The sequence below is a fragment of the Tachyglossus aculeatus genome, chromosome 10 (assembly GCF_015852505.1).
Source record: "Tachyglossus aculeatus isolate mTacAcu1 chromosome 10, mTacAcu1.pri, whole genome shotgun sequence".
Classification (NCBI taxonomy): Eukaryota; Metazoa; Chordata; class Mammalia; order Monotremata; family Tachyglossidae; genus Tachyglossus; species Tachyglossus aculeatus.
In genome coordinates, this window is record NC_052075.1 from 5,589,251 (window position 1) to 5,604,133 (window position 14,883).

A 14,883-nucleotide genomic window follows, 5' to 3' on the forward strand; every position below is an offset into this window, starting at 1 on the left:
TTATTCTTCTTCTCACAAAATACTAATGCCATAAAGCTCTTTGACTCATTCAGCGGGGAGTTTGTTCAACTGATCGGCTCATCTCAGGATGGCAGGCAATTTATCACTCATAAAGGGGTTTTACTCGGAGCTGATGGAGAGAAGCGTGTTGCTGATTGAATCATTGCCACCACTTCCTGGACCAACTAAAGAAGCAGCCCCTAACCTGTCACGTTCGCGTTCCCAGGGCAAGCTCGGGGTTCGCCTACAAGGGGCCAATTCACTATAATAATGAAAGCACACAATCATCTGTGTATGTGGATCGCGAGCAGATTTCCCAACAGTCCCGTGATGTTCTGTTATAACAAACTAAGGGGCTTGGCCCTTCTCCAGAGGAGAAATGGAAAACTTAACTGCCTCCATGGCCCGGTGGGATAGAACAAGGAGCTGGGAGTCAAAAGGACCTGTGTTCTAATCCAGGCTCTGTGACTGCTGTGGGACCTGGGGCAAGTCACTTCACTTCTCTGGGCCTCAGTTCCATCATCTGTAAAATGGGAAGTAAGACTGCGAACCCCATGTGGGACACGGACTGTGTCCAACTCAATTTGCTTGTATCCACCCCAGCACCTAGTACAGGGCCTGACACATAGTAAGCGCTTAACAAATACCACAATTATTATTATTATTATTGCCACGTTGGCTGCTCACCAGCAGAGAAGTTATCTCGAACTCAGACTAGTGGGGAGGTCAGAGCCAGCTCTAGCAAGGTCAGCCTGGAGGACAAAAACGAAGACGGATGGAGAAATAGGAAAGTTGTCCAGTTTCGGTATCAAATCACTTCCCCAACAACTTCACTGTAGCGAAATTGGAAAGTTATCCAGTGCCGGTATCAAATCACCTCCCCAACAATTTCAGTGGAGCAAGGCCCAAAGGGCACCTTACAAAAATAATATTTTCTAATATTAATAATAATAATAATAGTGGTGTTTGTTAAGCATCTACTATGTGCCAGGCACAGTACTAAGCATTGGATACAAGCAAATTGGGTTGGACACAGTCCGTGTCCCATGTGGGCCTCACAGTCTCAATCCCCTCTTTGCAGATGAGATAACTGAGGCCCAGAGAAATGAAGCAACTTGCCCAAAGTCACACAGCTGACAAGTGGCATAACTGAGATTAGAACCCAGGTCCTTTTGACTCACTAGGCCACGCTGCTTCTGTTAACAATGATATTCTTTAAGCATTTCCTATGGACAAATGCACTGTGCTAAGCGGCGGAGTAGATATAAGCTAATCAAAGAGGATACGGTCACAGTACTTGTCGACATGGGGCTTGGGATCTAAGAGGTGGAAAGAGCAATCAATCAATTAATAGTAGTCACTGAGTTCTTACGGTGTGCAGAACATTGTACTAAACTCTTGGGAGAGTATGATACAGGAAAGTTGGCAGACATGCTCCCTCATCACCTTGATCTCATCTACCTCTCTGCCAATCACTCGCAAACATCCTAACCATGGCCTGGAATGCCTTTCCTCCTTATATCAGACAGATAAGTGCTCTCCCCGACTTCGAAACCTTATTGGAGACACATCTTCTCCAAGAATAATAATAGTAATAATAATAATGATAGCATTTTTTAAGCGCTTATTATGTGCCAAGCACTGTTCTAAGCACTGGGGTAGATACAAGGTAACAGGTTGTCCCACGTGGGGCTCACAGCCTTAATCCCCATTTTACAACTGAGGTAAATGAGGCACAAAGAAGTTAAGTGACTTGCCCAAAGTCACACAGCTGATAGTGGCGGAGTCGGGATTAGAACCCAAGACCTCTAACTCACAAGCCTGTGCTCTTTCCACTGTTACGCTGCTTCTCATCTAAGAAACCTTCCCTGACTAAGGCCTCCTTGCCCCTTCTCCCACTCCCTTCTGCACCACTCTGACTTGCTCCTTCATTCATCCTTCCTCTCATCCCCACAGAGCATATGTGTATATATATGTATATGTATATAAATAACAAATATACATATATGTATATGTATATAAATAACAAATATATATATATATTTGTTATTTATATATTTATATTAATGTTATTCACCCTCTCTAGACTGTGAGCTCATTGTGGGCAGGGAATGAGTCTGTTTATTGTTCTAGTGTACTCTCCCAAGTGCTTAGTACAGTGCTCTGCACACAGTAAGCACTCAATAAATACGATTAAATGAATGAATTAGAGCAGGGATCATATCTCCATTTACCAAATTTTAAACTCCCATTATTTTAAGGGAAATAAAAATGGCATGATCATTGCCCTGCTGACCTCTAGCACGATGCTCGCAGCTTGCCAGCCGAGTGCTGATCTGTACCATTTTCCTGCTTCCTGGGGAGAGCTAGAAATGGGATGCTTTTTGGCTTCACTGGCATTCATTCATTCATTCAATCATATTTATTAAGCACTTACTGTGTGCAGGGCACTGTACTAAGCACTTGGGAAAGTACGATACAACAATAAGCAGTGACATTCTCTGCCCACAATGAGCTTACAGTCTAGAAGGGGGGAGACAAACATCAATACAAATAAATAAAATTACAGATATATACATAAGTGCTGTGGGGCTGGGACGGAGATTAGGGGAAGAGCAAAGTGCTTGGGAGTCAGAGGTCATGGGTTCTAATCCCGGTTCCGCCACTATCAGCTGTGTGACTTTGGGCAAATCACTTAACTTTTTTGTGCCTCAGTTACCTCAGCTGTAAAATGGGGATTAAGACTAGACTGTGAGCCTGTCTTCTAGACTATAAGCCCGTTGTTGAGTAGGAACCGTCTCTATATGTTGCCAATTTGTACTTCCCAAGCGCTTAGTACAATGCTCTGCACACAGTAAGTGCTCAACAAATATGATTGAATGAATGAATGAATGAAAGACTGTGCTTACTATGTGTCAGGCACTTTACTAATCGCTGGAGTGGATACAAGCAAATTGAGTTGGACACAGTCCCTGTCCTATATTCATTCATTTATTCATTCATTCATTCAATCGTATTTATTGAGCGCTTATTGTGTGCAGAGCACTGTACTAAGCACTTGGGAAGTACAAATCGGCAACATATAGAGACGGTCCCTACCCAGCAACAGGCTTACAGTCTATATGGGGCTCACATCTGATTCCTCACCCCCCGGCTAGAATGTGAGGTCTCTGAGGGTAGGGATCATTTCTTCTAATTATTTTGTACTCTTCAAAATGCTTAGTACAGTGCTCTCTACAAAAGTGGGGCTCAATTTTTTTAAAATGGTATATGCAAAGCATTTACTATGTTACTATGCTATTGATGCCTATCTACTTGTTTTGTTTTGTTGTCTGTCTCTCTCCCCCCTTCTAGACTCTGAGCCTGTTGTTGGGTAGGGATTTTCTCTATTCATTGCCGAATTGTACTCTCCGAGCGCTTAGTACAGTGCTCTGCACACAGTAAGAGCTCAATAAATACGATTAAATGAATTTACTATGTGCCAGGTAGCGGATAGTGCACAGGTCTGAGAGTCAGAAGGACCTGGGTTTTAATCCTGGGTTTTGATCCCGGCTTCTTTACTTATCTGCTGTGGGACCTTGGTCAAGTCATTTAGCTTCTCTGTGCCTCAGTTTCCTCAACTGTAAAAAGGGGATTCAATCGATGCCTCTTATCCCTCCTACTTTTACTTTGAGTCCTATGTGGCCAGAGACTGTGTCCCACCTAATGACCTTGTATCTATCCCAGTGCTTAGAACAGTGCTTGACTCAGAGATTAATATAATAATTATAGTAATAATAATCCCCTCTCAGTGTCATACCTGGAGAGTTTCCAGTACTCTTCTGTACGTGCGTGCTGTACGTACAAGCTAATTGGGTTGGACACAGACCCTGTGCCACAAAGGTCTTCATCCCCATTTTGCAGATGAGGGAACTGAGGCCTGGAGAAGTGAAGTGACTTGCCCAAGGTCACAGCAAATTAGTGGAAGAGTCGGGATTAGAACCCAGGTCATCATCATCATCATCATCAATCGCATTTATTGAGCGCTTACTATGTGCAGAGCACTGTACTAAGTGCTTGGGAAGTACAAATTGGCAACATATAGAGACAGTCCCTACCCAACAGTGGGCTCACAGTCTAAAAGGGGGAGACCGAGAACAAAACCAAACATACTAACAAAATAAAATAAATAGGATAGATATGTACAAGTAAAATAAATAAATAAATAAATAGAGTAATAAATATGTAAAAACATATATACATATATACAGGTGCTGTGGGGAAGGGAAGGGTAAGATGGGGGGGATGGAGATGGGGACGAGGGGGAGAGGAAGGATGGGGCACAGTCTGGGAAGGTCCTTCTGACTCTCAGGTCTATCCACTAAGCCCTCTAGACTGTAAGCTCATCGTGGGCAGGGAATGTCTGTTATATTGTTGGATTGTACCAAGCCCCCTCTCAGGGTCCCTCCTGGAGAGTTTCCAGTACTCTACCAGTCTCAACTATGGGAGGGGGAGTCAAGCAGAGGCCTACCCACTCCATTCCTAGCTTGGGCAGTGGCTAGCGAGTGGAAGGCTATATGCTACAAATCAAAACTCTCCCGTGTTGGGCAGCAGTGGCACAGGACAGAGTCGAGGGCGGAGACTCAAGTCTGCTGTGCGGAAGGCGGCAGTGGTAAACCACTTCTGTATTTTTACCAAGAAAACTCTATGGATCCACTACCAGAACGATTGCAGATGGAGGTGGGGCACTCTGGGAGAGCTGTGTCCATGGCGTCGCTGTGGGTCGAAGACGACTCAACAGCATAAGGCAAGACTCCATCCAATGATAATTATTTTAAGCTTGATCCAGATGGCCTATTTCCCTTTTTCATTTCTATCTCTCAGGTCTCTTGGTTTAATTTCTACTGCTGAAGATGACTTATTAAAATGCCCAATTTCTGGAGGACAGAGGGGGTGAAGAGACTTTCTCGTCCTAACTTCTCCCACCCGTTCTCTCCTCGACTAAAAACAGATGCTGAGATTAGACAGATGTTTTTGTCCATTCATTCATTCATTCATTCATTCGATCGTATTTTTTGAGCGCTTACTGTGTGCAGAGCACTGTACTAAGTGCTTGGGATGTACAAGTTGGCAAACTGCTGTCCTTCCTCCCAGGAGTGGACGGTACACCCGAAGTGCGTTATGGGCTGGGGACACTCAGATGGGGGACAGTCCTTCCCGGAGCTTCCTTGTCCTCTACCCACTCTGGCACTTACCACCCCCTACCAAGTAACCTTCCACCTTACTCCTCCCGACCCGCTCATAGCTCTGCCGAAAAATTATTAAGAAATCCCTCAAATCATAAGAAAAATGGCCAGTTGTGGGAAGCCTTCATTTTCATGACTCTGCATGGGAATTCAGTGCATTGGCATCAATGCAAATGAAAGGTCTAAATTGCTGGAAAAGGGAAATCCCAATCCGTTTGAAACGGCCAGATATCATGATTCTTTATTTGTAGGTATATCTGGAGGTATAGATACATAGGCACTGCCTCTGCCACTTGTCAGCTGTGTGACTTTGGGCAACTTGCTTCACCTCTCTTTGCCACAGTTACCTCACGTACAGGGGATGAAGACTGTGAGCCCCACGTGGGACAACCTGATTACCTCATATCTGGCCCAGTGCTTAGAACAGTGCTTGGCAGATAGTAGCACTTAACAAATACCATCATTATTATAAGCAGAGGACCTGGATTCTAACCCTGCCTCAACTACCTGCCTAATATGTCTTAGGGTATTTGTTAAGTGCTTACTATGTGCCAGGCACTGTACTGAGCATAGGGGCGGATACAAGCAAATCAGGTTGGTCACAGTCCCTGTGCCCCTTGGAGCCCACAGTCTTAATCTCCATTTTACAAATGAGGAAACTGAGGTCTAGAGAAGTGAAGTGACTTGTACAAAGTCCGACAAGTGGCGGATCAGGGATTAGAACCCAGGTCTTTCTGACTCCTAAACCCATGGTCTATCTACTAGACCATGCTGCTTCTCTATGTGTTATGTGGCTGTGGGTAAATCACAACTTTTCTGTGCCTCAGTTTTCTTCACCTGCAAAATGGGGATTAAATACTTGTCCTCCCTCCCAAAAGACTGTGAGCCCTATGTGGGGCAGAAGACTGTGTCCGACCTGATTATTTTAAATCTACCCCAGTGGTTAACAGTTAAACACTACAGTTATTATTGTCAAGTTTAGAGTTAGCTCAGATTGAAAATTTGGATCATATTCAAATGTCTTTAATATAGTCAGGCCAGTAAAGCATTTGAAAATAAGTGTGGTAGAAGTTCATTTTCACTAATCTGGGTTTTCCCAGATTCTGACACATTAAGAGACGTTTGTTTCAAATTGTAAAGTCTGAAGTTCCTCTTCAAGAATCCTCTATGTATGTAGGTCAGAGCTTTGCTGACATTTCCATTTGCTTCCTAGCTGCCAATCTGAAGTACTCTGCACAAGACCAGCTTCGAGGGCAGCAAACTTCTACCGCGAATCAAAGCAACCAGTAACGCAGCTGTGCCTGGAAGTGGAATTAAATGACTGAATAGATGGAAAGATAAAAAAAAGGTAACCAACTGTCCATATATTTAGTTTTGGCACTTATGAAGCAGTTACTATGTGCCGAGCACTATGCTAAGCTTTGGGATGGCTAGAAACAAGATAATCAGATCAGATACAGTCTGACATGGCATAGTGGTTAGAGCACAGGCGGGGAGTCAGAAGGTCGTGGGTTCTAATCCCAGCTCTGCCACTTATCTGCTCCGTGATGTTGGGCAAGTCACTTCCTTTCTCTGTGCCTCACTTACCTCATCTGGAAAATGGGGATTGAGACTGTGAGCCCACGTGGGACAGGGACTGCATCCAACCCGATTTGCTGGTATCCATCCCAGCGCTTAGTACAGTGCCTGGCACATAGTAAGTGCTTAACAAATACCGCAGTTATTATTATTATTATCAGACACAGTGTATCCTTAGGATGAGCCATTTAATTATGAAAATGTAATTATGCTTATAATTCTGCTAGTGCAAGTGTGTTTGGAAATTGTTTTCATGTCTGCAACTCTGTAACTCTACCACTCCAGGTAAGTTCAGAGGGTTGTCATTATTATCACTGTCGTTATTACTATTATTGCTGTGATTATGGTATTTGTTAAGCTCATTGTGGGCAGGGAACTCAGTTGTTCTGCATCTTCCAAGTACTTAGTACAGTGCTCTGCCCATGTAAGTGCTCGATAAATACCATTATTGATGTTAAGCACTTACTATGTGTCAAGCACTGTTCTGAATCCTGGTATAGATGGAATTTAATCAGGTCGGACATAGTCCCTGTCCCAAAAGGGGCTCACAGTCTAAGAAGGAGGGAGAATGGGCTGGGTAAAGCTTTAATTTAAAAATTAATATAAGCATATTTGTAAATGTGGGTAGTTCAGTCCTTAGATGGAACATTTTCAGGTAGCACTGAGTAATTTCTAATAATTTCCCAGTTTCATGAATCCTCAATTTTTAAGACCTAGAATTTTTCCAATTCCAGTTTCCATGCAAAAGTCCTCCAAATGGCTTTTTGATATTTTGAAAATCTCCTTTTGATATTTAGCAACTCCCTTGGAAAAGGTGTTCAAGAGGCATAGATATTGCTGGACTTTATGTCAATAACCCTGAGATGATTGTGATGTACATTTTCATCTCTAGGAAGATAATTCATTCCAGCCTGAGACCCTCCACGTGAGATCGTACCTGCGATTGAAATGCTCCTTTTCAATCTCAAGCTTCCCTCTGCTTTGGCTCCCAGGGTTTCCCCTGCATTTTTTCCTTACTTCTACTGCCCGTACCGCTCCCTTGCTCATGTCCAGAGGGAAGAGCTCAGGTGGGGAAGAGCCCAAGATGGAGAAGAGCTGTTCAGTAGAATAATAATAATAATAATGGTACTTGTTAAGGGCATACTGTGTGCCAAGCACTCTACTAATCTCCGGGGTGGGTATGAGCAAATCGAGCTGGATACAGTACCTGTCCCATGTAGGGCTCCCAGTCTCAATCCCCATTTTCCAGATGAGGTAACTGAGGCCCAGAGAAGCAAAGTGACTTGCCCAAAGTCACACAGAAGACAAGCGGCAGAGCGAGGATTAGAACCCACAACCTTCTGGCTCTCAAGCCTGTGCTCTTTCCACTAGCTGAGCCCCTACTTGAAGGTGCCCTCTGCCTCAAAATACCTTCCCCCACGTATAGCATCAACCTACCCCTTTGGCTCCTAGTGTGAATACTACTACTACTACTAATAATAATGATAATAATAGTGGCATTTGTTAAGCACTCACTAAGTTCCAGGCACTGTGCTAAGTACTGGGTGGGTACAAGCAGCAGAGAAGTAGCGTGGCTCAGTGGAAAGAACCCGGGCTTGGGAGCCAGAGTTCATGGGTTCTAATCCCGGCTCCGCCACATGTCTGCAGTGTAACCTTGGGCAAGTCACTTAACTTCTCTGAGCCTCAGTTCCCTCATCTGTAAAATGGGGATTAAGACTGTGAGCCCCATGTGGGACAATCTGATCACCTTGTATTCCCCCCCACCCAGCACTTAGAACAGTGCTTTGCGCATAGTAAACGCTTAACAAATGCCATCATTATTATTATTATTATTATTACAAGTAAAACAGTTTGGACACAGTTTCCTGTCCCATGGGGGGCTCACGGTCTTTATCTCCGCTTTACAGATGAAGTAATTGAGGCCCAGAGAAGTGAAGTGACCTGTCCAAGGTCACACGGCAGACAAGTGGCAGAGTCAGGATTAGAACCCATGACCTTCTAACCCCCAAGCCTGTGCTCTTTCCACTAGCTGAGCCCCCTACCTGAAGGTGCCCTCTGCCTGGAGGCTCCTTCCCTCCGCAGAGCATCAGCCCACCCCTTTGGCCCCTAGTGTAAAGTGGCCAAAGCCCAGTGCCCTCACTGCCCCTTAAAACCAGGGGAACTACTTCGACTTTTGACACCCACGTTAGCTGGCTATTGTTTGGGGTTCCCGTTGGCTTTTCCACCTCATGGGACTCCACAAGCGACTCTTGGGTCAGAAACTTATCATCTCAGGATGGCCTTTTTTTCTTCCCCTTCTTTCCTCCCACACAAAGCCTGGGCCCTCACTCAGAAAGCACATGACTTCCCCGGCTTTCTTCAGCCAGGAAAGGACCAGCTAAGGGAGGATTGCCATAACGGACCAAGATGCTCTGTTTTCAAAGGCGAACCAAACCCCATAAGGAAAAGCTTCTGGCCTTGCTTTTTGTAAATTTTTTTTCTTTGCTTTTTATGGTGTTTACTATGTGTCCAAACACTGTTCAAAGCTCTGATGTAGGTACAAGTTAATTAGGGCAGACACTGTCCTGGTCCCACATGGGGCTCACATTCGAAGTAGGAAGGAAGACAGGTATTGAATCCCCTTTTTGCAGCTGAGGAAACTGTAAGCACTCAATCAATATGATTGGCTGACTGATAGTAAGTGCTCAATCAATATAATTGAATGAATGACAATGGATTTGCATTGGATTTCCCCCCGATCCTTTTCCAATACTGAAGTTTTGGTGCATGCCTAATCTGGGGGGAAATGATCACCTGCGAACCAGGTGAACCTGTGACAGTAAACTGTAAGCTCCTCCATTAAATTGCAAGTTCCCAGAGGGTAGTCTACTTATATTTTTATCTTCCCAAGTAACTAGTAGATTGTAGAGCTGGATTGTAAACTTCCTGAGGGCAGGGATCATTTCTACTAGATTGTAAGCTCACTCTGGGCAGGGAATGTGTCTGTTGTATTGTGCTCTCCCAAGCGCTTAGTACAGTGCTCTGCACACAGTAAGCACTCAATAAATATGATTGACTGACTGACTAATTCTACTATTCTCTCCCAGTTGCTCATTTCAGTCGTCTCCACTCAGCAGGAGCACAATAAATTATCACTCTTTATCTTGAAACCTTTGTTTAGTTTTGCCATAAAGTTTTCACTCTTATTTTCTTTTTCCTTTAGAGGAGGATGGAGAGTTTTTTCCTGCTTCCCAGGATGAAGAGAGTTGTGATTCAACATGAAGTGGTCCTGGCTCTTCATATACTCTTGGGATGGAGTCATGGAGGTAAAGGTTTTCTGTGTTCTATCTTGATTTGGGGTTGGGAAAAACATTGGGATTCTTTCTTAACACCCCCTAACTTTCTTTTTAAGTGCTGAGGAAAGTCGGGGAGGGAATTTAAAATTAATCTCATGCAGTTCCAATGATGCATTTTATGATTTTGTGATTTTATGTTGGGCTACTTAAACTGAGAGCCCCATGTGGGACAGGGACTGTGTCTGACCTGATTTTTTTGTATCTGCTCCGGCACTTAAAACATAGTAAGCGCTTAACAAATACCACAAAAAAACAAAACATGATCAAGATTTTGCAACTGCGCATTTCAAAAGATTGCAATGCAGTCGCGACTTTCCAGAAAGAAACATATCAAATCAGCCACCACGTTTTAAATCCAGTTGGCTTTCTTTCAGGAAGGTCGTCTCGTTCCCTGCAGGACAGTCAAATTTAAGTGATTATGTTGTAAAAAGAATAGTGAAATTAATTCGAATTCTTGAACTTGTTGATTTCATCTTGCTATCATTAGAACACAGAGAAGAAGAACACACAGGGAAGTAGTGTGGTCTAGTAGCTACAACACAGGCCTAGAAGTCAGAAAGGCCTGGGTTCTAATTCTGGCTCTGCCACTTGTCTGTTGTGTGACCTGGGGTGAGTCACAGAACACTGAACTAAACACTTGAGAAAGTACAATAGAGTTCGTAGACACATTCCCTCCCGGGGATGAGAGGCTTAGAGAAGGAAGAGAGAAATGGAATAATAATAATGATGATGATATTTGTTAAGCGCTTGCTATGTGCCAGGCACTGTTCTAAGCACTGGGATGGATACAAGCGAATCGGGTTGGACACAGTCCCTGTCCCACATGGGGCTCACGGTCTCAATTCCCATTTTACAAAGGCCCAGAGAAGTGAAGTGACATATTCAGGGTCACGCAGCAGACAAGTGGCAGAACCGGGATTAGAACCTATGATCTTCTTACTCCCAGGCCCGGGCTGTAGCCACTATGCCATGAGAAGAGATGGGAAGAGAACAGAGACAAGGAAGAGATGGAGATTAGGGCGGCACCAAAAAAACCCCCATTTATATTTTATGGCTACCAGCTAGGACACAAAATTGCAGGATTGTGTTTCTAAAGCTATGCTCTTTCCTGTCATATTTTGTTACTCTGGTCTGTTAAATCCCATTCGATGAAGTGATATTCTGCTCTATTATATTTCATTATCAAAATCTTCTTTCGACCCTTCATTCCCTCGCAGGAATCCCAAAGCTAGTTTGCTCCGGACGCGTCTGGGTGGAACCAGCCTCAGTCTTTGAGATGGGTCTGAATGTTTCCATCTATTGTCAGGCGGCTATAAAAAACTGTCAACCAAGGCGATTCCAGTTTTACAAGAACAGCCAGCTCGTGAGAGACAGGCTCCGTGTGACCAGGATCGATGGGATGACCGTCCGGCTCCGGTACAGCAGCTTCAGAGAGGCATCGGCCTCTGTGCTCTGCACTGCTCTGTGCCCTGGAGAGCACGAAGAGACGCTTGTGTGTGGAGACGACATCTCGGCGGGATGTGAGTGGGACCCAGAGTGTGGCACGGGGCTGCTCAAATTACCCTTGTCTGTGGTACCAATCGATCAATAATTATTAGTAATTATGGTATTTGTTAAATGCTCACTAGGTGTCAGCTACTGTACTAAGCGCTGGATCAGATACAAGCAAATCAGGTTGGACACAGTCCCTGTCCCACACAGGGCTCAAGGTCTTAATCCCAGTTTTACAGATGAGGGGGCTCGGGCCCAGAAAAGTGAAGTGACTTATCCAAAGTCACACAGCAAACAAGTGGCGGAGTCAGGATTAGAACCCATGACCTTCTGACTCCCAGTCCTGTGCTCTGTCCACTATATGATGCTGATTCTCTTACTGGTATTTATTGAGCGCTTATGTTATACAGAGCTCTGTACCGAGCACTAGAGAGAGTACAACACAACAGATTTTTTTTTAAATGGTGTTTGTTAAGCACCTACTCTGTGCCAGGCACTGTAGTAAGCACTGGGGTTGATACAAGCTAATCAGGTTGGACACATCTGGTTCACAGCTTTAATCCCCATTTTACAGATGAGGTAACTGAGGCACAGAGAAGTGAAATGACTTGCCCGAGGTCACCCAGCAGACAAGTAGTGGAGTCAGGATTAGAACCTAGGTCCTTCTGACTGCCAGGCCCCTGCTCTAACCACTAGACCACACTGTTTTTCGGGCTTATTCTCTGCCCACAGGGAGCTCACAGTCCAAAGTGGGAGAAAAACATCAATATAAATCAATAAATTAGGGCTATGTACATAAATGCCACAGGGCTGAGAATGAGGTGGTATGGAATAAAAATACAATTTGCTAAACCCTGGATTAGATAAAGCAATCAGATAAAATACAATCCTTGCTCCCCCCCAGCGATCGCAATCTAACAGATAGAGAGAACAGACATCTTATCCTACTTCTATAAAGGCGGAATGGAGGCCCAGAGGTTAAGCCACTTGGCCCAAGTCAAACAGCAGATTCACTGCCAATTGCTTTCTGAATTTGGGCAAGTCACTTAACTTCTCTGTGCCTCAGTTTCCTCAACTGTAAAAAGGGAATTAAATCTTCCCTCATACTTGGACTGTGAGCCCCATGTGGGACAGGGACTCCGGTGTCCAATCTGATAAATTTGTATCTTCCCCAGCGCTCAGAGCAGTGCCTGACACATAGTAAGCACTTAACAGATACCATCAAACAAACAAATAATAGCAGAGCTGAGATTTAAAAAATCCTTAGTTCCCTACACTTTCCACTGAATTCTGCTGTTTAAAATGAAATTGTCCGGGCTGAGGAATATTTAGGGGTACCAGATTGAGGTGACCTAATTGACAAACCGCAAGTGTTCTAGAAAGGTCCTGAACTGTAGACATGCAAACCACAAACAGATAATCTTGGCATCACAAACAGACTGACAAAGGAATCCGAAGTCATTTTCCAGCTTGCCCAGTCTCAGAAACAATTCTCTCTTAACCAGCCTTGGCTGGTCTAAGGAACAATTAATTATTTGACCCTATTGAAAGCGGTCAGGGCCTATCTCTCTCAAGGAAACAAATTAACAGCTTCCATTCTTCAGGATAAACACAAGTCCATTTTTATTATCTAGTCCAGAGCAGATGTAGGCAGCGGAAATGGTATCTTCCCCCAATAATAATAAGAGTATTTGTTAAGCACTTCCTGTGTGGCAAGCACTGTTCTAAGCACTGGAATAGATACAAGCTAATCAGGTTGGACACAGTCCCTATCCCACATGGGGCTCACAGCTAAATCCCCATTTTACAGATGAGGTAACTGAAGAAGAGAAGCGAAGTGACTTGGCCAAAGTCACACAGCAGACAAGTGGTGGAGACAGGATCAGAACCCAGATCCTCCGTCTCCCAGGTTCTTTCCACAATGCCACGCTGCTTCTCAATGAAATTGACAGCCTTTCCCACTCACTTTTACCAGGGCCTTGAAGTTTCCTGGGCTTCGGGTCTTCCATGGGCTTCCAAGATGCTACAGATGAAGAAACTAGATTGTGAATCCCTAAAGGGTCACATTCTGGGTCTAATTCTCATCTGTGTACACCTTCCCAGTGCTAGTTCAGTGCTCAGCACTGAACAGATACTATAACTACTCTTTTTAAATGCTTATTTTCAGTGCTTGTCACAGAACAGATACTATACCAACTCTTCCCCAGAGTTTAGGTCAGTGCTCCATACTGAATTCATTCAAATCATTCAATCAGTTCATTCATTTGTATTAATTGAGCACTTACCTAACGCACAGAGCACTGTACTGTAGCACTGTAGCTCTTGGGAGAGTGCAATATAACAACAGACACATTCCCGGCCCACAACACGCTTACAGTCTAGAGAGGGAAACTACTATTACACCCAGCACGGGTAGAACCAAAAATACTTCCAAATGGTCCAGTCACCCCCTCAACCCTGCTCTTGATGTGGGCACAAGTAAATTCGTTCTGGGAAGGGAACGAGTCCGTTAATTCTGTTGGATTCAACTCTCATTCAGCCAGTCAGTTGTATTTACTGAGCACTCTCCCTGTGCAGAGCACTATACTAATCACTTGGGAGAATATAGGGGTCATAAGGACATGGGTTCTCATCCCAGTGCCACCACTTGTCTGCTGTGTGTGAGCCTGTTGTTGGATAGGGACCATCTCTATATGTCTCCAACTTGTACTTCCCAAGCGCTTAGTACAGTGCTCTGCACACAGTAAGTGCTCAATAAATACGATTGAATGAATGACCTTGGGCAAATCACTTCAATTCTCTGGGCCCCAGTTACCTCGTCTGTAAAATGGGGGTTGAGATTATGAGCCCCCTGTGGGACAGGGACTGTGTCCAACCTGATTTGCTTGTAACCACCCTAGTGCTTAGTATAGTGCCTGGTACCTAGTAAGCGCTTAACAAATGCCACAAATATAATTACTATTACAATGACACATTCCCTGCCCACAATGAGCTTACACTCTGACTCTGCACAGTCAGCGCTCAATAAATACCATCACGACTGAAGTACGGTCAGAGAGCTGGCACCGCCAGTGGACTTGTAGGCATCTAACCTCCATCGAGGGGATGGGGCGGTGGGTGTAATGTGTGGAAGGAGTAATTGAGGGGAGTGCAAGGAAGAACTGTGTCTGTGGGAGGAAATAAGATTGGGTGGAGGAGCCAAGGGAGGAGGAGAATATTTCACCTCCAACTTGCCCACATCCTCATGCACATTT

General features: G+C 44.4%; 1 protein-coding gene across 1 annotated transcript in view; it reads left to right on the forward strand.

Annotated features, from left to right (window-relative positions):
- The first annotated feature begins 10,011 nt into the window (after window positions 1-10,011).
- IL23R (interleukin 23 receptor) overlaps window positions 10,012-14,883 on the forward strand; it is a 57,208-nt gene continuing 52,336 nt past the window's right edge. Inside the window, exons 1-2 of the mRNA XM_038752684.1 lie at window positions 10,012-10,108; window positions 11,356-11,658. Of these exons, the coding sequence (XP_038608612.1) occupies window positions 10,012-10,108; window positions 11,356-11,658 (400 nt within the window). The remainder of the gene's footprint in view (window positions 10,109-11,355; window positions 11,659-14,883) is intronic.